Consider the following 22,211-nt stretch of genomic DNA (forward strand, 5'->3'; position numbering starts at 1 on the left):
AATGTATAAATTGATGTCTTATTAATTCAACAGTACCTTTTTGTGGAGCTCAATGTTCTTCAGCACTTTGATGGCTTGGTAATAGTCACCAAGCAATGAATGAAGCCTCAATAGTCCAACTAGACTGAAGTAGCCCAGCATTTTGTACAGCGAGTGACGGCCAAATTCTCCGGCTACTGAATTTGGATCACCACCACTAGCATAAACCTGAGGATTATCACATAAATTAAAATCTTGTACAGTACAAATTTACACATACACACCTATTACCATCTTTAAAGGAAATAACTTTATAAGGCAGACAAAAATTACCTCAAGTTGGCGTTTTATGTTTGATTTCTCAATCAGAGAATGCAGAACATTCAGTACATTTATAACATTCCACACACTTTTGTCGGACTGTAGAAAAGCAATTTCTTCTGGACCAATTGCTTTCGATGCTTGATATCTAGCGAATGACTGGAACTGGTACACAAACTCGTCAATTATCTCCCAGAGCCATTGATCGGGCAGCTCAAGTGGCACAGGATGTTCAGCACCTGCAATATCAGAGACAACACTTTTTTGACTCTGCAGAACTAAAGTTAATGGTCTATGTGTTCGCACAGCACATACATGTGTGTGAGTTGTTGTTGTTGTTGTTGTTTTTTTTTTTTTTTTGGGGGGGGGGGAGTCTAGTATCTCTCCAGCACTTCTTTTCAATGTAATTTTTAGTCAAGGCCAGATACAATGTTCATAAATGTATAACTGTGCACTTCATAAAACAAAGAAATGTAGCATCCTATGATTAGAATATTAATGAGTCACAACTGGAATTGGCCAACTCATACAAAAACCTGGATGTCACACCTTGTAGGGATACAAAATGGAATGATCACTTAGGCTCTGTTGTGGGTAAAGCATGTGACTAATTTCGGTTTATTGGTAGAATACTGGGGATGTGCAATAATTCTACAAAAGAGATCACGTAAAAATCAGTCGTGTGAACGAGTCTAGAATATTGCTCAAATGTGTGGGACCCATACCTAGTAGGACTATCAGTGGATACTGAACATATACAGAGAACAGCAGAACAAATGATCACAGGTTTGTATGACCCATGGGAGAATGTCACAGAGATCCTGAAGAAACTGAACTAGCAAACTCTTGCAGACGGATGTGAACTATCCCAGTAAAGACTACTAATGGTGTTTCAAAAACTGGCTTTAAATTATGACTCTAGGAATATACAACATTTATCACTCACATAATGAGCGCGAGGAAAAGATTAGAATAATTACAGCAAGCACAAAGGCATTGAAAAAATCATTTTCGCCACACTCCATACATGAATGGAATGAGAAGAAACCCTAACAATAGGTACAATTGGACATACCCCCTGTCATGCACTTCACCATGGTTTGCAGAGTATGGATGTAGATGTGGATGTAGATACTGCACACTGTTGTTAAGAAGTTAAATGCTCACAAGGGATAAAAATCCTTCTGGATGTACTGCCAAGTCATCGTGTAAAACACTTAAAATGAATTTTAAATATCTTATAAGATGACGTGATAGTAACCCAGATCATAACGAGATTGATGCCGGGTGTGGAAGCAACAGATATGTGGCCCCCAGGGATATATTTAATTCAAGCACTCACATCAACAAGAAAATGAAGGCAAAGGTCCCTAGCTCAAGTCTTGGTATGGCACATAATTTTAATCTGCCAGGAAGTTTCATATCAGCACATTTCCGCAGCAGACTGAAAATTTGATTCAAGAAAACATGATTAAAATATAAATAACTTACTATAGAAACAATGGTACCAGTTTTATCCAATACTTGATGGCAGCCTATATAGTAACTAGTTACATGAATGGTAAAGCTGAGCCTGAGTAGCATCTCTTCATGTGTTCTCTTTCAGGTTAAGGCATAAGCCAGTGCAAATTCTGTATACCCACCAGTCAGAACCATTTTTACATCATGAATGACTATAGCTGAGCAATACTTTGCAGAAACAGTTGCGAGGGAAGATTCTACGTCAATGCTTATACTTCAATAGCTGCCTTAGCATTTGTGGTAGTGCCACTATCAACCCCTCCCCCCTCCAACCCTGCTGATGCATACTAATCGAGCTGCAATATCTGTGCAATGTAGCTGCGTGCATGCATGTCTATTCTGTATTAGTTCTGAAGAAGGGCACTGTCTGATAGTTCAGCAACACAATCTTATTTATGTGCAAGTGTAAGGCAAAAAATGTAACATACTATCCCACTTATGTCAAAACAATGAATCTGAATTTTAGTATTGACACAAAGGGGATTGAATGTTTTACACAGCCTTCAAAGTCAATAATACAAGTTTAAGGAATTATTTTACATCTGATTTATTGTTACGACTCTTACAAATGTCAAGATATGGTATTTATTCACCGCTGCATACTTACTTTTTGTCTCTAGCTTGGAATGAATAGTCACACTCCATTTCTGTGCTTCTTCAACATCACAATTACAAAACCCTAATACTGAAAATCACTAAACATAAAACATTTAGTCATTAAAAAAACCTACACCAGTAAAATGGCATTACCTGTCAAATGCAGGTAGTCAGAAATGGGATAAAATGAAATGTACACCACCCTCCGTAAAAGCAAGGAAGAACCTAAAATCAATAATAATAATGGTTGGTTTGGGGAAGGAGACCAGACAGCGTGGTCATCGGTCTCATCGGATTAGGGAAGGATGGGGAAGGAAGTCGGCCGTGCCCTTTCAGAGGAACCATCCCGGCATTTGCCTGGAGTGATTTAAGGAAATCACGGAAAACCTAAATCAGGATGGCCGGACGCGGGATTGAACCGTCGTCCTCCTGAATGCGAGTCCAGTGTCTAACCACTGCGCCACCCCGCTCGGTCAATAATAATAATAAAAAATATGGAATATTGGGACCCTGGATAATACCCAGTACCAAACCACAGTGTTAATAGTTCCAGATTATCAAGCACATTCTAGTGGCAGTCCCTGCGAATAGCAACAACCCACCAGCCACACCGAGCGAACGGCGAAGTATTAGTACATAGAGTATAGCACTTGCGTCGCTGAGAGTGCCACCACCATGGGGTGGGACAAGCAGTCAATTAAGCACATTTTGCATACCTATACACTACCAGAAAAGGTCTCCGCCCCCCAATACACATTATGTATTGCACACACAATAAAACATATGAAGTTCCAGGAGCAAGAACACAGAAAGAAGCCCAGACAAATGTAACAACCCCCCCCCCCCTTTTCTTTTTTCATACATCAATGTCTTTAATGATGAAGTACTGTGAGCATGTTTAGTGGTGATCATTATTAGGGTTTTGTGACTCATGTTATGATGTGGGTCATCTGGATCACGTGAATAGTCATTCGGACTGTTTACATTTAGATGCGCAGCTAAGGGTGTGGCTATAGGATACTAAACCAGTTGTGTGCCAATGAAGATTATTTATTATAAGACTGTAAGTGGTGTTCTTTTTGCATGATGTGTTGCTACAGCTGCAGATGCAAAGAGTATCAAGTTGTCTGTAATATAAGGAGGAACAATGTTTTAATTATCACTTCGAAAAAATAATGTTATTTTTCTCTTTACAGTATAACCCCACTTTTATGCTCCTGGAATTAATGTTTTCCCACCATTTACTTCATTTTTTTTCGGCCCCGTCAAATTTCCTATGCCCACAAAGTTTATTTGCACCCAATTTTGCGTCAACATATTTATAATTTTCCCATGATTTACACATTATGAAAAAACATTTGTGGAGAAAAAATGACGCTGGCATGATATTGGCCATCCAGTAGTCTTTATATATATTACATGGTTCAGTTTCTTGACACCAGGGCACTATACTCTGCGGATTTAAACTGGTAAACGTGTAAAAGTTGGAACAATTCGTGCTGTATCTCCCACCACTGCCAAGCTCTTACTTGGTGCGGTAGCTGATGGAAGTAACTAGTTTCGTTCGAATGAAGATATCATGACCAATCACAACCATGTCCAAACTGTCTCTACTGCATAAAGGCAGTTTTGTGATTGTTGTGCTCATTGTGACACCTTTTTCAAACCACATTTAGCATATTTCGGTGTGTGGCCACTTGCAGTGCTAGGTGACATCGTCATTCACTTTGAGTAGCTCAAATGTTTTTAGTGTAAACACAGCGCAGGTTAAATATTTTATTCATGCTGAGCAAAACCTATTTTGAGAATTTATTCTCATCGGCAAGTGCAGTATTTATGTATGTACGTATTTTTTGTGATGTTACACAAACAAACAATGCGAGTGATAGTTTGCACATGTGTGTCATTTTCTACATAACTGATGAAGCATAGAGCCTGATAACCTCAGGAAGATGACTATGGTGCAAAAGGCGTAGAATCATGCATTTTCAAATACCACACAAAATACTTATGTACATATTTGCATGTGACAACAAGAAAAAAATTTTTGAAACGCGTAGTGCTAATCATGAAAAGTACGTAACTAGTGCAGTATTTCATTATTTAAATAATAAATGACAGCTGCAGGCATTCAAAAACATCAATTATGACATATGAAATTGAGTCAAACATCCCTACTTCCCAGACAGTTATCAGTTCCAGTTACATCAGCGGTTTTTATTAGATAATAAACAAGTCCCTGACAAGTCTTTTGATACCTGTTATGTATTTACATCATACATAAAATTTCAGGGGGTATCCTATATGTAACTTTTACAGCTCAAAATGTTATTTCCCACATTTTACATTTTCGTGCATTTTACACCATTTTTTTAAAAGTCCTTTGAAAAGCATAAAAGCAGGGTTTCACTGTATTTGCAGGTACACATCCGCAGTTCTGTTACAAGATCCCCAGGGCACAGTACTATAGTATGCTGCTGGAAGAGGCATCTACACTAGTGGCCATTAAAACCGCTACACCACGAAGATGACGTGCTACAGACGCAAAATTTAACCAACAGAAAGAGGATGCTGTGATATGCAAATGATTAGCTTTTCAGAGAGCATTCACACAAGGTTGGCGCCGGTGGCGACACCTACAACATGCTGACATGAGGGAAGTTTCTAACCGATTTCTCATACACAAACACCAGTTGACCGGCATTGCCTGGTGAAACATTGTTGTGATTCCTCGTGTAAGGAGAAGAAATGTGTACCATCACGTTTCTGATTTTGATAAAGGTCGGATTGTAGCCTATCACGATTGCGGTTTATTGTATCGCAACATTGCTGCTCGCGTTGGTCGAGATCCAATGACTGTTAGCAGAATATGGAATCGGTGGGTTCAGGAGGGTAATAAGGAACGCCGTGCTGGATCCCAACGGTCTTGTTTATCACTAGCAGTCGAGATGACAGGCATCTTATCCGTATGGCTGTAGCGGATCGTGCAGCCACGTCTCGATCCCCGAGTCAACAGATGGGGACGTTTGCAAGACAACAACCATCTGCTCAAACAGTTCGACGACGTTTGCAGAAGCATGGACTATCAGCTCAGAGACCATGGCTGCGGTTACCATCGACGCTGCATCACAGACAGGAGCGCCTGTGACGGTGTACTCAACGACAAACCTGGGTGCACGAACGGCAGAACGTCATTTTTTCGGATGAATCCAGGTTCTGTTTACAGCATCATGATGGTCGCATCTGTGTTTGGTGACATCGCGGTGAACGCACATTGGAAGCGTGTATTCGTCAGCGCCATACTGGCGTATCACCCGGCATGATGGTATGGGTGCCATTGGTTACACGTCTCGGTCACGTCTTTTTCGCATTGACAGCACTTTGAACAGTGGACGTTACATTTCAGATGTGTTACGACCCATGGCTCTACCCTTCATTCGATCCCTACAAAACCCTACATTTCAGCAGGATAATGCACGACCGCATGTTGCAGGTCCTGTACGGGCCTTTCTGGATACAGAAAATGTTCAACTGCTGCCCTGGCCAGCACATTCTCCAGATCTCTCAGCAATTGAAAACATCTGGTCAATGGAGGGCGAGCAACTGGCTCGTCACAATACGCTAGTCATTACTCTTGATGAACTGTGGTATCGTGTTGAAGCTGCATGGGCAGCTGTACCTGTACACGCCATCCAAGCTCTGTTTGACTCAATGCCCAGGCGCATCAAGGCCATTATTACGGCCAGAGGTGGTTGTTCTGGGTACTGATTTCTCAGGATCTATGCACCCAAATTGCGTGAAAATATAATCACGTCAGTTCTAGTATAATATACTTGTCCAATGAATACCCGTTTATCATCTGCATTTCTTCTTGGTGTAGCAATTTTAATGGCCAGTACTGTAGTTTTTGCTTCTCTAGCAGCATGCCAAGACTTTAGACATGTACCAGGTTGGGGAGGGCGGGGGAGGGGGCTTTATCTTTTTGATTTAGTAATTATAACATCAAAACTAACCCTTGTACAGTTCTTCTGCTGAACCACATATTTATCTCACCTCATACTTCGTGATGTCCGACAGCACCATTATGTAACCATAAACACATAGGGCAATTGCAACTGACTCAATTTTACTATGTATCTGCCTAAATCTAGAAGTAACAAGTTCCTCTTGATTTCCCAGGTTGTATATTGTCAAACATTACACTGCCACATACATCACTTTTTTTTGGAGTATTCAACACAGCTTGTAGATTGAAATTTACATTCAAAGCACTTTTTTGTGTGCTTGCAATTTGCATTTACTGTGCTTCTTTCAAGCCAGATCTCTTCACTGTAAATATCTACATGTGGATCTTACTTCACCAGTTTCTCCTACTGTGTCTGAATATTAAATATGTAATCCCGTTGCTTCTGTAGCACTAGAACATTTAAGACACTGATCTTCAAATTTAAAGATCCTAAACTGTATTGGGGGAATAATGGTATGTAGTTTGGAGGAGTTGCTGACTTGTAGTTGCCCTCTTCATATTTAGCTTTACTCTTGCAGTACTAAAACATGCAAAGCTAAATCAAGATACCTTCCCGATGACAACTTCTGTCTACTGTAGTGTGGTTTAACACAAGGATAATTTGAGTCACGCTACCTTGGCTGACCACCACCAAGCCTTGTGAATTTTATATGTTGTGTGTGCCTGCTACATAACTGTCTTGTGCAACAATACCATCACATAATTTTGAAAAAGCACTTTTCACAGGAGTTCTTGTTACATTTCAGACAGAGTAGAAAAACTGCATCAAACATGTCTATTTTACTGTGAAGGACTAGAAGTGAAACCCCCTTTGCTATTTTCTGTATTCCTTGGTTTTTAACCTTTCATCGTCTTTTGGATTTTACTTGCAATAAAAATGTGTTTATTTGAACTTCTCACATTCCTGAAAGCATACGTATCTTGATTGTATGGTCTGTATTGTGCAACATTTTTGTTTGGACCTTCATTCTACTACTGATCAGGTTGCAAGAGTCATTCCGGGAATTGTGTGCCTATGTTTTTAATGTATGGTTCACCATTCAGGATCTTTTGTTTCCTCAATTCTGTAATGTACTGATCATGTAAATTACAATATTATGAGAAGGATAGATTGTTACTCACAAATACAAGAGCTGCTGAGTCGCAGACAGGAACAACGAAATGACTGCTGTACATTTGAGTTTTCAGCCAAAAGGTCTTTTTCTAAAGTAGAACACACACACACACACACACACACACACACACACACACACACACATATTCACACAATCACAACTCACTCACACCACATGACCACTGTCTTTGGCCACTGAGGCTGGACTGCGAGCAACTGCACCTGATGGGAGAAGCAATCTGCGTGTGGTGGGGGTAAGGAGAAGGCTGGAGCAGTGAGGGGGAGGGATAGCAGTGTAGGAGTGGGAGGTTGTAGTGCTGCTTGGGGGAGCATGCAGAGATGTGGGGACAGTATAGGGCTGCTAGGTGCAATCAGCAAGTTAAGGGGGGGAGGGGAGGAGCATAAAAATAAAGAATTAGAGGAGAGAAAAAAAGAGTAATGGGTGCATTGGTGGAATAGAATGCTGCGTAGTGCTGGAGTGAGAGCAGGGAAGAGGATGAGTGGGTTATTGCAGGGAGATTTCACACCTCTGCAGCTCACTGAAGTGAACAAGTCATTGAAGTGAAGCACACTGTGCTGAGCAGCATGTTCAGCAACTTGATGGTGTGGCTGTCTCTTAGCTACAGTTTATCAGTGGTCATTCATGTGGACAGCACCTTGTTGGCAGTCAAGCCCATGTAGAAAACAGCACTGTGGTTGCAGTTTAGTTTGCTTTCACAGATAGCCCTGACATTGATGGGATAGATGATGCCTGTGACGAGACTGAAGTAGTGGTAGTGGAATGCTGTATAGAACAGGTCTTGCATCTAGGTCTATTGCAGGAATATGAGCAGGGCTGGAGTAGGAACAGGCAAGGTTATAATGTAGCTTCAGTGGGCGGCAGAATACTGCTGTGCCAGGGGTGGGAAGTGTAGTGATTAGGATAGTATTAGGATAGTCTTCATCTCAGGGCAAGGCAAGAGGTAGTCACAATCCTTGCAAAATATGTGATTCAATTGCCCCAGTTAAGAGGGGAGTGCTCCTTTGCAGCCAGACAGTGGGAATGTGAGAAGTAGTAAGTGACTGGAAAGACAAGGCATGGGAGATATGTTTCTTTATGAGGTTGGGAGGGTAATTTCAGTCTGTGAAGGCCACAGTGAGACCCCTAGCATATTTGGAGAGGGACTGCTTGGAAGTACAGATGTGACAGCGGCGGGTGGTTGAGGCTGTATAGAAGGGACTTCTTAACATGGAATGAATAGCAGCTCTTGAAATGGAGTTACTTCTCGTGGTTGGTAGGTTTGATGCAGATGGAGGTACCGAGGTAGCCATTTTTGAGGTGACAGGCAATATCGAGAAAGATGGCCTGTTGGACTGAAGTGGACCAAGTGAAGAAAATAGGGGAGAAGATATTCAAAGTTCGGGAGGAATGTGTATAGAGTGTCCTCGAACGCAGTCCATATCAGAAAGATGTCATCAATGAATCCAAATCAGGTGAGGTGTTTGGGGCTCCATGTGGTAAGACAGGATTGATCTAGATTGCCCATGAATAGGTCGGCACATGATTGTGTCTTGTGGGTGCCAATTCCTCTACCACAGATTAGTTTGTAGGTGATACCTTCAAATGTGAACTAATTGTGGGTGAGAGTATAGATGGACATGGAGACCAGGAAGGAGGTTGTAGGTTTGGAGTTAAGGCCTTGCCAGACAGAATCCGGCCTGCCGCTGCGACGGACGGCGCAGCGGTGGGCCGGGCCCGTCAGCGGCCAGGGACGCGACACAGGCAACGGCCGGCCGCAGCGACTCTTGAGGCGTCAGCTGTTACACTGTGGAAAGGGCCGAACCCCACTATTAAGCTTGCATGCGTAGCGCGATTGTCTTGCGTTAGACGATTTGGAAGCTCCACGCGGGACACGTTATCTTTGTGACAGTTCTTTTTTTGTCAAGTGCAGAAATGAATAGCATGCACTAGCGATACGAAATGGCACCAAGAAGAGGAGATGTTGGGTGCACGATATTAATAGCAAGAGAGAAAGCTTAGGAGAATACCATCGTCTGTGTATTGATCTAGAGTCTGGCGAAGATAGGTTCTAAAGATATTTTCGTATGTCGCTAGAATGTTTCGCCTGATAAAAAGGTAGCACCGAGAAGTGCACAACGAACTGGAGAAAGCCAATTGACACAAGGCACAGACTAGCCATTTGTTTGAGGTACGTTTTACCATTTGTGACCGCTTTGTGCTTCAAACATAAGTCCTATAATTTATTCCATTTCAGTTTTGCTGTATCATATGAAAGGTTCGGCGAAGAAAGTGCTATCCCACAATGTAGTTACGAGTGGAGTGATACATTTATCTGCAGTGTTTACGAATATAGCAAATGATAGTAACATCTAGTTCCGTCTGTCCCGCTAGAGAGAACTTTCTACTTGATAGATTGTTTTGTTTCATTGTATTCATAACATTGTCATTGAATTTAAACAAACATATATTTGGTCGTTAACTTATCTATTCGTTCTACCGGCATAATTTTTTAAAATCTTTTCCAGATACTTGACTACAGGCGAAAGTCGCCAGACCAAAGCTTTTTCTTTTCGGTTAGGATGTTCAACAGTCTCAGAAATTGTGAAAGTGTGCCAGGTATATGGACTGTTCTACAACCCAGGTATTTACCTACTCCTACAACGAGCTGTGAAAGAAATCTGAAGAAGGATTTCTAGAACTTTGGGGGTTTCTGAACTGCCTTGGAAGCATAGACGGAGAGCATATCAGGTTAAAATGCCCGAAGGATAGTGGATCCCAGTTCTTCTGTTACAAACAATTCTTTTCGCTGGTTCTCCTGGCGATCGTTGATCCATACTACGAGTTTACAGTAGTTGATATTGGAAATTATGGACGTCACAGTGACAACACTATTTCTGAGAATTCAGCTTTCTATCATGAGTATATCGAGGGCAAAAGTATTCTATCTTGAAATGAGGATCGCGTGTATCATACAAAAAGTTGTATTGTCTCACCTCCTCTATAAGTCTTTCTGTGTCCATGATGCTTGCACTACGAGCTGCGAGACGAAAACCGCCTCACGCCGCTGCTTCCCGTGTGACCACAGAGCATTTGAGTGCGCCAACAGAGGCAAGCAGCCGCTCCGGCTTGCGGCGAATCTGTAATTTGTGACAACCCGGCAGCGGCCGGTGCGGCAGGCCGTATGCCGGTGCGTCAAAGCCGCACTCTGTGTGACCGCCGCCATACAGTAACGAGCGATTCAACAGTGTGGCCTGCCGGCTGCGGTTCAAGGCCACAGGCCGGACGGCCAGGCCTTTAGTCGGGCATTGGGAAAGGTAGTGTTCATTCGCAGCAAGGAAATGAGCATTAGGGATGTTAGTGTGGAGAGAGACAGTGTGGACAGTGACGAACAGGGTGCTGTGAGGTAAACAAACAGGAACTGTGGATATTTAGTGGAGGAGACAGTTGGTGCCTTTTATATAAGAGGGTATTAGGCTGCATGTGTTGGTCCACAAGAGAATAGATTCTCTCAGTGGGAGCACAGTAACTGGCCACGACAGAGTGTCCTGGGTGGTTGGGTTTATGAACAGTAATAAGCACGTAAAAGGTAGGAGTTCAGGGAGTGGTATGGATGAGAGGAGGGTAGGAGAGGGAGGGAGGGGGGGAGAGGGAGGGAGGGAGGGGGGGAGAGGGAGAGGGAGAGGGAGAGAGAGAGAGAGAGAGAGAGAGAGAGAGAGAGAGAGAGAGAGAGAGAGGGGGGGGGGGGGGGGGTCTGGGAACTACCTCTCGCCAACCTACCCACAGTGGTATTCCACCACCCACCATACCTATGCAATACCCTCGTTCATCACTACTCCATCCCTGCTTCCAACCCCTTCATCAGAGCTCATATACTTGCAATAGACTTAGATATAAGACCTGTCTCATACATACTCCCACTCTATCCCATCAAAGTCAGCACTGCCTGTAAAAGCAGTCATGTCATCTACAAACTAAGCTGCAACCACTGTACTGCTTTCTATATGGGCATGGCAACCAACAAGCTGTCTGTTCACATGAATGGCCACCGGCAAACTGCAGCCAAGACACAGCTGGATCACCTAGTTGCTGAACATGCTGCTCAACACTATGTGCTTCACTTCAATGACTGCTTCACAGGCTACACACACATATGTTATTGTGGCATTACACTTTAAGACTCAACAAAGTGCCTAAGTCATATATTTTCTACATCTATTATCTTCCACACTACTGCAGCAACATACTCAAGGTTTTCCTTTATGAAACAATACGAAAAGCAAGACTCACCAATGCATATAAGTCAGATTCAAGATTTTTGTGCAGTTGTGATTTCACCATAAGAGGGACAGTATGAAACCCTGCTTGGTGAACAAGTACAAGGGCATTAGTTAGTTAGTTTCATGTTCCATGGATCATTTTGCTTTTATAACAAATCTTAATGAGTCGTTTTAAATTCACATCAAAAATTAGTTTGTAAATGTGGGTACATCCTGAACATTTTATTTATTTGCTGGCTTCTTAACGTACATATGTCAGTTAGAAATTCCTACCCTCTACCTTTTACACTTTACAAATAATAGAATTATTCTATGAGTTAGAAGGAGTTGTCAAGAACAAACTTTTTAAGTTTGTTTTCAAATTTTACTTTGCTGTCTATCAAACATTTTATATCACTTGGTAAATAATCAAAAATTTTAGTTGCAGTATTGCGCACCCCTTTTTGTGCTAAAGATAACAGTAATGTGGAGCAATGAATGCCATTTTTCTTTCTGGTATTGTACTGATGTGCATCACTGTTCCTTTTGAGCTGCAGTGGATTAATAACAAACTTCTTACACAGATATCCATAAGATGACTGTGGGTAAGCACCACATATTATTCTTACAGCGCATTTTTGAGGAAAGAATACTTTCTTTCTTAATAATTACCCCAGAATATTATTCCATGTGACATTACTGAAGGAAAATATGTCAACTTACTGATTTGTCTCTCCTCATGATATGCAACGATTCAAGTGAAAATGTGGCTGAACTAAGTTCTTTTAGGAGTTCTGAAAAGTTTTTTTCCAGTTTAAATTCTCATTAATATGGACACCTAAGAACTTTGAAGTTTGCACCCTATTTATTAATTCCTCCCCATGTGTTACCCTTACCACTGGTGTAGTACACTCGTATGTGCAGAATGGAATATGTAGCTTTTTTATAATTGACGGCGGGACTATTTACAGAAAATCAGTCCATGATACTTTTAAGAAGAGGATTCCTGTATAGACCATTAAGATCAAAACAATGTTATACAAATTTTCCAAACAAAGTTGCTGCTCTGAGTACTAGAACCACAGACCAGAAAATACTGTCTAATTTTGAGTGTGTTGATCCTTTGGCAATTTAAGATAAATGTGAGAAAGATTGTTGATATCTCAGTGAGTGCTGGCACTGACTAATGAACTGTATGATTTCTCCTGGTATACAGGGTGGTCCATTGATCATGACCGGGCCAAATATCTTGTACGAAATAAGCATCAAACGAAAAAATTACAAAGAACGAAGCTTGTTTAACTTGAAGGGGGAAACCAGATGGCACTATTGTTGGCCCGCTAGATGGCGCTGCCATAGGTCAAACAGATATCAACTGCATTTTTTAAAATAGGAACCCCCATTTTTTATTACATATTCATGTAGTATGTAAAGAAATATGAATGTTTTAGTTGAACCACTTTTTTCGCTTTGTGATAGATGGCGCTGTAATAGTCACAAACATATGGCTCACAATTTTAGACGAACAGTTGGTAACAGGTAGTTTTTTTTAATTAAAATACAGAATATAGGTAAGTTTGAACATTTTATTTCGGTTATTCCAATGTGATACATGTACCTTTGTGAACTTATCATTTCTGAGAACTCATGCTGTTACAGCGTGATTACCTGTAAATACCACATTAATGCAATAAATGCTCAAAATGATGTCTGTCAACCTCAATGCATTTGGCAATACGTGTAACGACATTCCTCTGAACAGTGAGTAGTTCACCTTCCGTAATGTTCGAACATGCATTGACAATGCGCTGATGCATGTTGTCATGCGTTATCGGTGGATCACGATAGCAAATATCCTTCAACTTTCCCCACAGAAAGAAATCCGGGGACGTCAGATCCGGTGAACATGCTTCAACGACGAATCCACCTGTCATGAAATATGCTATTCAATACCGCTTCAACCGCACGCGAACTATGTGCCGGACATCCATCATGTTGGAAGTACACTGCCATTCTGTCATGCAATGAAACATCTTGTAGTAACATCGGTACAACATTACATACGAAATCAGCATACATTACATCATTTAGATTGCCATTGATAAAATGGGGGCCAATTATTCTTCCTCCCATAATGCCACACCATACATTAACCCGCCAAGGACGCTGATGTTCAACTTGTTGCAGCCATAGTGGATTTTCCGTTGCCCAATAGTGCATATTATGCCGGTTTACATTACCACTGTTGGTGAATGACGTTTCGTCGCTAAATAGAATGCGTGCAAAAAATCTGTCATCGTCCCGTAATTTCTCTTGTGCCCAGTGGCAGACCTGTACATGATTTTCAAAACTGTCATCATGCAATTCCTGGTGCATAGAAATATGATACGGGTGCAATCAATGTTGATGTAGCATTCTCAACAGCGACGTTTCTAAGATTCTTGATTCTCGCGCTATTTGTCTGCTACTGATGTGCGGATTAGCCACGACAGCAGCTAAAACACCTACTTGGGCATCATCATTTGCTGCAGGTCGTGGTTGACATTTCACCTGTGGCTGAAAACTTCCTGTTTCCTTAAATAACGTAACTATCCGGCGAACGGTCCGGACACTTGGACGATGTCGTCAAGTATACCGAGCAGCATACATAGCACATGCCCGTTGGGCATTTTGATCACAATAACCGTACATCAACACGATTTCAACCTTTTCCGGAATTGGTAAACGGTCCATTTTAACACAAGTAATGTATCACGAAGCAAAAACCGTCCGCACTGACGGAATGTTACGTGATACCACGTACTTATACGTTTGCGACTATTACAGTGCCATCTATCACAAAGCGGAAAAAGTGGTCCAACTAAAACATTCATATTTCTTTATGTACTACATGAATGTGTAATAAAAAATAGGGGTTCCTATTTTTTAAAAAAATGCAGTTGATATCCGTTTGACCTAAGGCAGCGCCATCTAGCGGGCCAACCATAGCTCCGTCGGTTTCTGCCTTCAAGCTAGACGAGTTTCGTTCTTTGTAGTTTTTTCGTTTTGCACTTATTTCGTGAGATATTTGGCCCGGTCACTATCAATGGACCACCCTGTATATGAACTTAAGTATTTTATGGGAAAGACTATATTGCATTACATCTGACAGAGTGAAAATCAATATTAATGTAAGATTGAACGTGCAAGTGAAAGTGAATGACTTTGCAGTCATTACAAGTGCATACTGTTTCGATGCCACACACAAGTGTGGTGTTCAAGTGTCCACAAAAGGTGGCTTCAGTGACCTGTAAGTGCACATTTCTGAAACCACTTGCTTGATGCCATATTGCAAGTGCCCAAAGTATAGACGATAGTTAGAGACCCACAGTAACTGGTGTAAGTACGTACACCAATAGTGGTGGTCATCACACTCATAAGAGCGAATTTGTGGTTATGACAATGCAAGTGAGAGATGAATGTAGTAAAATGAGGATAACTAAGTCTGATTGCTGTAACAAGTGAACTTCTTTTATTTTTTACCTTTTGGTTTTTAAATCTGAATAATGTCCTCTTATTCTTTTAAAGCTGTTTATCTGAAAATAGTTGTATGTTCTCCTAAAACATGTCAGTTTTAATCTTAAACACCTTAACTAATAGTGCTGTTGAGCACAGCTGCATCTCTTTTTGAACTGAAACTGTATTTGTGCATCATTAAGCTATCACATACTTACCAAGGATATACGTGAACAGATCACAGTAATTATAGAATGATCTAACTCGAATTTCCAAACTTGGGCCAGGCTTCTCAGTGATTTTATAAATATGCCTATAATATAACTCTTTGTAGAGAGTTAGAAATACCTGTAATAAATTGAGGAAAAGAGAAAAGCCATTAATTATTAGCGACACTTGTGGTGAAATAACACACTGTTAAAATATTCCTCATGCACATAACAATTTAATATATACTCACAGGATCTTGTCCAACTACACGAACCACCATTTCTTCTGAAGGCCAAGGAGCTTTCCCATAAGAGTCTTCCATTGTTTTTGGGAAACTGTAACATCATATAATCTTAATGCCGTGAAAGACCAGAAATAATATTAGCCATGTCCTACATGTGGGGCTGAATTTGCTACTGTGTTTATAAAATATGTGATACATTGCCAGAAAACAAAAGTCCGAACACATCCATTGGGTGTTTTCAAATTCATTTACAATTTATTGTAGAAACAATGCATATCAAGTACAAGGAAAGATTACATTAACAGAACAATAGCTTGAGCTGGTCTGAGGTAACAGCTGCGTATATTCGTATGCAATGTAGCCTTCACAGGTAGAAATGCAGGCACAGACTCTAGCATGCAGTTGAATTTAAAGGTGAGGAATACTGCCTCGGAATACTTTTTCGCACACCTGCTAGATATGTTTATGTAGCTCTGCAAGGGCTGTGGGTGGACGAATCCCATGTCACCTTATCACGACCGACATGTGCTCGATTGGAGACAAGTCTGGTCATATGCTGCCCAGGTGCGCTGATGCATGTCTTGCGGAGCACACTGAGTTATATGGGGTGAGCATTAGCCTGTTGGAACAGTACAATACCTTCTTGCTGCAAGGGTGGCTGAAGAACTGATCAAACAACATTCTGCACATACTGAGCAATGGTCAGCATTCCCTCCACAAACAGCAAAAGTGAATAAGAGTTGTAACTTATAGCACCCCAGGCCACATGTCTGGGGTGAGACCAGTATCTCTTGGATGAATGTATTGGTTAACACAGTGCTCACCAAGTCTATGTTGTATGTGTGAATGACCATCACTTGCATGCACACAGTGTGTGGGTATCCAGAACCTCACCTGTCAGTGTGAGAATGCTCACACGTCCATTACTGAAGCATCACTCCACGACTGATGTGACACCTCTAAATTTGCAGCAATACTCTGAATTGATCCCACCACTGGAAAGACCATAATACAATCCCTCTAAAAGTTACTCAGTTGGTGGTGCACCACATTGAGCCTTATGGGCACTGGAATAACCTACTAGCAGTATGAACATATAGCACTCTGGTAGCTATTGCTTTATGCCATCTGCTGGCATATTATGATGAAAACATTATCAGCACGTCTACCATCTTACAGGAGGCATGTTCTGTCATCAGATCAAAATGAACATTGTCTTCCATGGTGCTCCAGCTTTTCTTTCTGGCAACAAGTTGCTGGACACTAAGCCTCAGAAGTCAGTTAACACATATTATGAAACAAGTAAAATGTTGAGAATGGAGATTTGATTTTGTTGGATTACATATAATCCTGTTATTTTATGAATAACACAGTATTTGGAGATATAAGTGATAGCTATATTTGTCAGTAAAATTCTTTTGCAACATTAATGGCCATAATCAGATCTAAAAGGAAACTTAAGGAAAAGCTACTCTAGGATTTTATGTACAACATATGAAATATATTTAGTATTCTTTCAACACAGAATTCTCATACCAGTACACAGCAGGCCAAGAATTGTAACTAAATTATAGTATTCCACTAATCTTTCTGTAGTACATCTGAGAAAAAGACTTTCACTAGCATCATCTAGTTTTATGAAATTAATGTACCTTATGTATTTGCAAGAGACACAAAAAATTCTTGAAGAAATTATTTTACAATATTGGACTTACATAAAGCAATTTTACAACAAATTACATAATGTAATTTTATTCATCACACCATACCCATTTCTAGATGGTATTAGTGAATGTATTTTATCATCCCCACTATACACAGTGTGTAAACGATAACTGTTTACAACATACCACAGTGATGTAGGGGAAATCTACAGGAACCATCTGATATAAGAAACCTGTGGTCTTATCAAGTTGGGAAACATCCTCAAACTGGTCTAGAAAAGCCACTAAAGATACAGTGCAAGGGTGCCGTGTGACATTTTTGAAAAGGTATGTACTCTGCCCTCTTACGCTACTGGCTTAGTCCAGCATTTTCAAACAGAAACACACACACACACACACACACACACACACACACACACATCGTCCAGGACTGTCTTAGACAAGAAACGTCATTTAGTGAACTCTGAATTCTTAGAAGCGAACAGACATTTGCTGTAAATTGCATTTGCTATGTACTGTGAAGTTTGCCTACATTTATTTGCACTTAGCCATTGAGGACCTTTTTTTGTGTTATATCACAAGCAGTGTTGCAGACTTCATTATTTGACAAGTCACAAAGATAAGTAAACCTTTTTAACTCATTTGTATGTCTTTGTTACTAATTTGCTGGAGTGTTGTAGAACCTTCATTCTCCTATCCTTTTACCTGAGCCAGGGGCATAGTTGTGTAATAGTGGCAGGGAGAAATTGTCTTAGCGAAGTACTGCACCAGAAGCCATTTCATGAACTCGGCAACAGTGGCAACTCAGGCTCCAAAGCAGTAGCGACAAGGCCTTTACAAATCTGGCAATGGAGGTTTACAAAACTTACAATATCTATTCTTTACTTTCAAGAAAGGAGAGGTGGTTAGAATTCCTTAAGAACATGTTGCCATTTCTTTCTGCATCTGCTGAATCCAATTACAAGACCAAATACATATCAAATGCCGCATGACACATTAAAATGCTACACATTTTTAACTTGTTGCACAATAAACAAAACAATCATTACATTTTAATTTTCATTGTTTTACCTTTTTACTCATTTATGTATTTCCTAATCCCTTCAACAGTCATAATATGATATAAGCTATCAATTTGCTCTATTTTATTCTGTTTACTTACTGAGTTTCATACAGAGACTGCAATTCAAACAACATTCTCTCATTGACACATTCTGCAAAATACAGAAGAAAGTCCCTGACGGTTTTGTCTATTTGTGAATACTGTTCATAGTCATACTCAGCAGGAGCCTCTGAAGTGTGAGGATCATAATCCAGTCCTCCATATTGATAAGACTCATACGCCTGAAAAGAAGGCAAAGAATTCATATTAAACCATTGGTGAAAAAGTATCAGCGAAACCCATTATTTTACAGTATAAATAATATCTGCATCACTCGTCCCTTTAACAGTGATACTATACAGGTTAAACATTCACTCAGTTTTAATGACTGATGTGGGGAAAATGGGAGTCACAGGCCATTAAGCATTTGCCTCTAACGAGTAGAGAAAAAATAAGAAATATAATTAGAACAATGTTCCAACATTACCTCAATAAGCAACTGACACTCGCATAGTAGATTCAGTGACCAAGTAGTCAATGATGATAATTGCAAGCTCATTCCACTTTGAATTTATGGCTTTTTGGCTTGATGCCACATTCGACTGAGTAACTGCTACAACTACACTATATGTATATATAGTTACACCATTGTAATAGGGGGACACTTCCATTTTCCAGCTATAGGTTGGGAGAGTCCGTGGATTTAAACTTGTAGCAGAGATTGGGAAGGTTAAAAAGACTGAGCAGTCAATCGAAGAACCAACTCAGTATGCTACATCTTAACCTCCTTGTAAACAAACAGATTCTACCTTTCTGACTCAGCTGACACAGAGGAGGGAATCAGTAGCTATAAGCTGAATATAGCATCACTGACTATAGGTGTTATAGGGAATGTCGAGAACAGCAGGAAATCTATTTTGCTTAATAATATAATAACAAGAGTGTTGGATCCCATGAATCTGATATCAATAAAGGTGGTAAGGTTTGCACGCTCTTACCACCAGTGCATGTGAATCACAGTGTGCAGCACTGCTCGCCAGGAACACAATCCTCAGCACAAAAAGGATCACACTGCACCAATCAACTTCTTCCCACTCAGAATAAACGTAACAACATGCATAGCAGAGGTTCACTTACATGTTGCTCTCTTCAATACTCAGACTCAACAGTCCAGCTGTTATACATATGTAACAAGCACTGTGATTGACTTTGACTTTCTGAGGTTCTCACCTACAGCTCATAATTAACCAGGCCTAGGCCTGGTTCTGAGTATGGTAACCCTATTCTATGTAACCAGTGTACCGTGCATGTAATAAATGAGTCTGTACTATACGAGCAAACATCATCAAGTATTCACCTCTTGGTACAAAGACGTGGAGCACCAAAGAATAAAATTCAAAAGAACTGTGCGAAATCTTAATTCTTGAAGTGCTGAGCAAAATTATGAGATTGCCACCTGACTTGACCAGAATGGCTACATAGTTTGGGTCTTATTTTAAGTCAGAAGGCAGCTCGAAATTATCTTTTCAGTAACTCAGTCACAATACAGGCACAAAAGTTGAAAGATGACACTGAGAAGGAATTTGGTCTCTTAAGATTGTTTCATGGTGAAAGATAATAACTATCACTGAAATAGTGAAATTGCAGACAGTGAGATATGTGATCACAGAATAGGAATCAAAGTCTTTCAGCAATGGAAAGGCATCTGGACAAGATTATATTATGTAAAAGAACTTGCTCCCCTTTTAGCAGCAGTGTACCAAACGATTGGGGAAAAAGTATAGTCAAGTTCAAGACAGATGCACATAATTATAGGTCAGTATCATATACAAATACCTCTTGCAGAATTATGACCTTTTTAGAGAATGAAAATCACAATTTTAAAAATCAGCTTGGAGATTACAAGCAGAGATCTTCAGCAGCTAAGTACACACCATTTGCCTATGTTATTTAGTATCAATAGAGAATGACACCCAGTTTAATGCCATGTTTCTTGACTTTTTGTAAGTCATTCTATACCAGTCCGCATTGTCATTTTGTGAATGAAAAACATTATTTAGTATAGGACCAGGTTTGTGGTTATATTCAGGACTTACTACACTGAAGTGCCAAATAAACTGGTATAGGCATGTGTATTCAAATACAGACATATATAGACAGGCAAAATACATTGCTGCACTCAGCAAAGCTTATATAAGACAAAAAGTGTCTGGCACAGTTATTGGATCAGTTACTGCTGCTGCAACAGCAGGTAATCAAGATTTAAGCGAGTCTGAACATGGTGTTACAGTCGGTGCACAAGCGCTGGGACACAGCATCTCTGAGGTAGTGATGAAGTATGGATTTTCCTGTACGACCATTTCAAGAGTGTACCGTGAATATAAGGAATCTGGTAAAACTTGAAATCTCTGATACTGCTGTGACCGGAAAAAGATCCTGCAAGAAAAGGACCAAAAATGACTGAAGTGAATCGCTAAACATGACAGAAGTGCAATCCTTCCGCCAATTGCTGCCGATTTCAATGCTGGGTCATCCAAAGTGTCAGCATACAAACCATTCAACGAAACATAATTGATATGGGCTTTCGGAGGCTAAGGCCCACTCGTGTATCCTTGATGACAGCAAGGTACAAAACTTTACGCCTAGCCTGGCCCGTCAACACCGATGTTGGACTGTTGATTATTGGAAACATGTTGCCTGGTCGGATGAGTCTCATTTCAAACTGCATGGAGCGGATGGACGTTTGTGGGTATGGAAACAACATTATGAATTCATGGACCCTGCACGTCAGTAGAATGAAGGCTCTGTAATCATATGGGCCGTGTGCAGTTGGAGTGATTTGGGATCCCTGATATGTCTAGAAATTACTCTGACAGGTGACATGTATGTAAGCATCCTGTCTGATCACCTGCATCCATTCATGTCATTTGTGCATTCCGATGGACTGGGCAATTCCAGCAGGACAAAGCAACATCCTACATGTCCAGAATTGCTACAGAGTGGCTCCAGAAACACTCTTCAGAGTTTAAACACTTCCAATGGCCACCAAACTCCCCAGACATGAACATTATTGAGCATATCTGGGCTGCCTTGAAACATGCTGTTCGTAAGAGATCTCCATCCCCTCGTACTCTTACAGATTTATGGACTGCCCTGCAGGATTCACGGTGTCAATTCCCTCCGGCACTACTTCAGACATTAGTCGAGTCCATGCCACGTCATGCTGCAGCACTTCTGCGTGCTTCCGGGGGCCCTACACGATATTAGGCAAGTGTACCAGTTTCTTTGGCTCTTCAGTGTAGAAGACAAAGCTTAACACGTCGTCGTTAACAGAACACAATCAACAGATGTAAAATGAATTTTGGGAGTATGTCAAGGAGGGTTATAGGGTCTTTACTGTTTACTATAATATATTTTTTTTTTCATGTTATTGTCGTTTAGAGGATTACAACAGCAGAAGACTGTAGCAAAATGCAGAAAAACAGCAGATGATTGCCTACTGGTGCAATGACTGACAGTAGATTCTCAGTGCAAATTAACATAATGTATTGCATGTAAACATGCAAAGAGACTGACTTATTTCATTATACCATAGGTGGTAAATCAGTGAAAGCAGTAAATAACTGTAAAATACCTCAAAGTAACGGTCTGGAGTGACCTGAAGAGGGATTACCATATAA

General features: G+C 40.6%; 1 protein-coding gene across 1 annotated transcript in view; it reads right to left on the reverse strand.

The window, feature by feature from the left end:
- Window positions 1–22,211, reverse strand: part of LOC126252130 (eukaryotic translation initiation factor 3 subunit L) — a 73,633-nt gene that overhangs the window by 30,701 nt on the left and 20,721 nt on the right. Inside the window, exons 2-6 of the mRNA XM_049952995.1 lie at window positions 18,592–18,773; window positions 15,772–15,856; window positions 15,530–15,659; window positions 313–539; window positions 37–207 (exon numbers count right to left, since the gene is read on the reverse strand). Coding sequence (XP_049808952.1) covers window positions 37–207; window positions 313–539; window positions 15,530–15,659; window positions 15,772–15,856; window positions 18,592–18,773 — 795 coding nt within the window. The remainder of the gene's footprint in view (window positions 1–36; window positions 208–312; window positions 540–15,529; window positions 15,660–15,771; window positions 15,857–18,591; window positions 18,774–22,211) is intronic.

Source organism: Schistocerca nitens, chromosome 4, assembly GCF_023898315.1.
Source record: "Schistocerca nitens isolate TAMUIC-IGC-003100 chromosome 4, iqSchNite1.1, whole genome shotgun sequence".
Classification (NCBI taxonomy): domain Eukaryota; kingdom Metazoa; phylum Arthropoda; class Insecta; order Orthoptera; family Acrididae; genus Schistocerca; species Schistocerca nitens.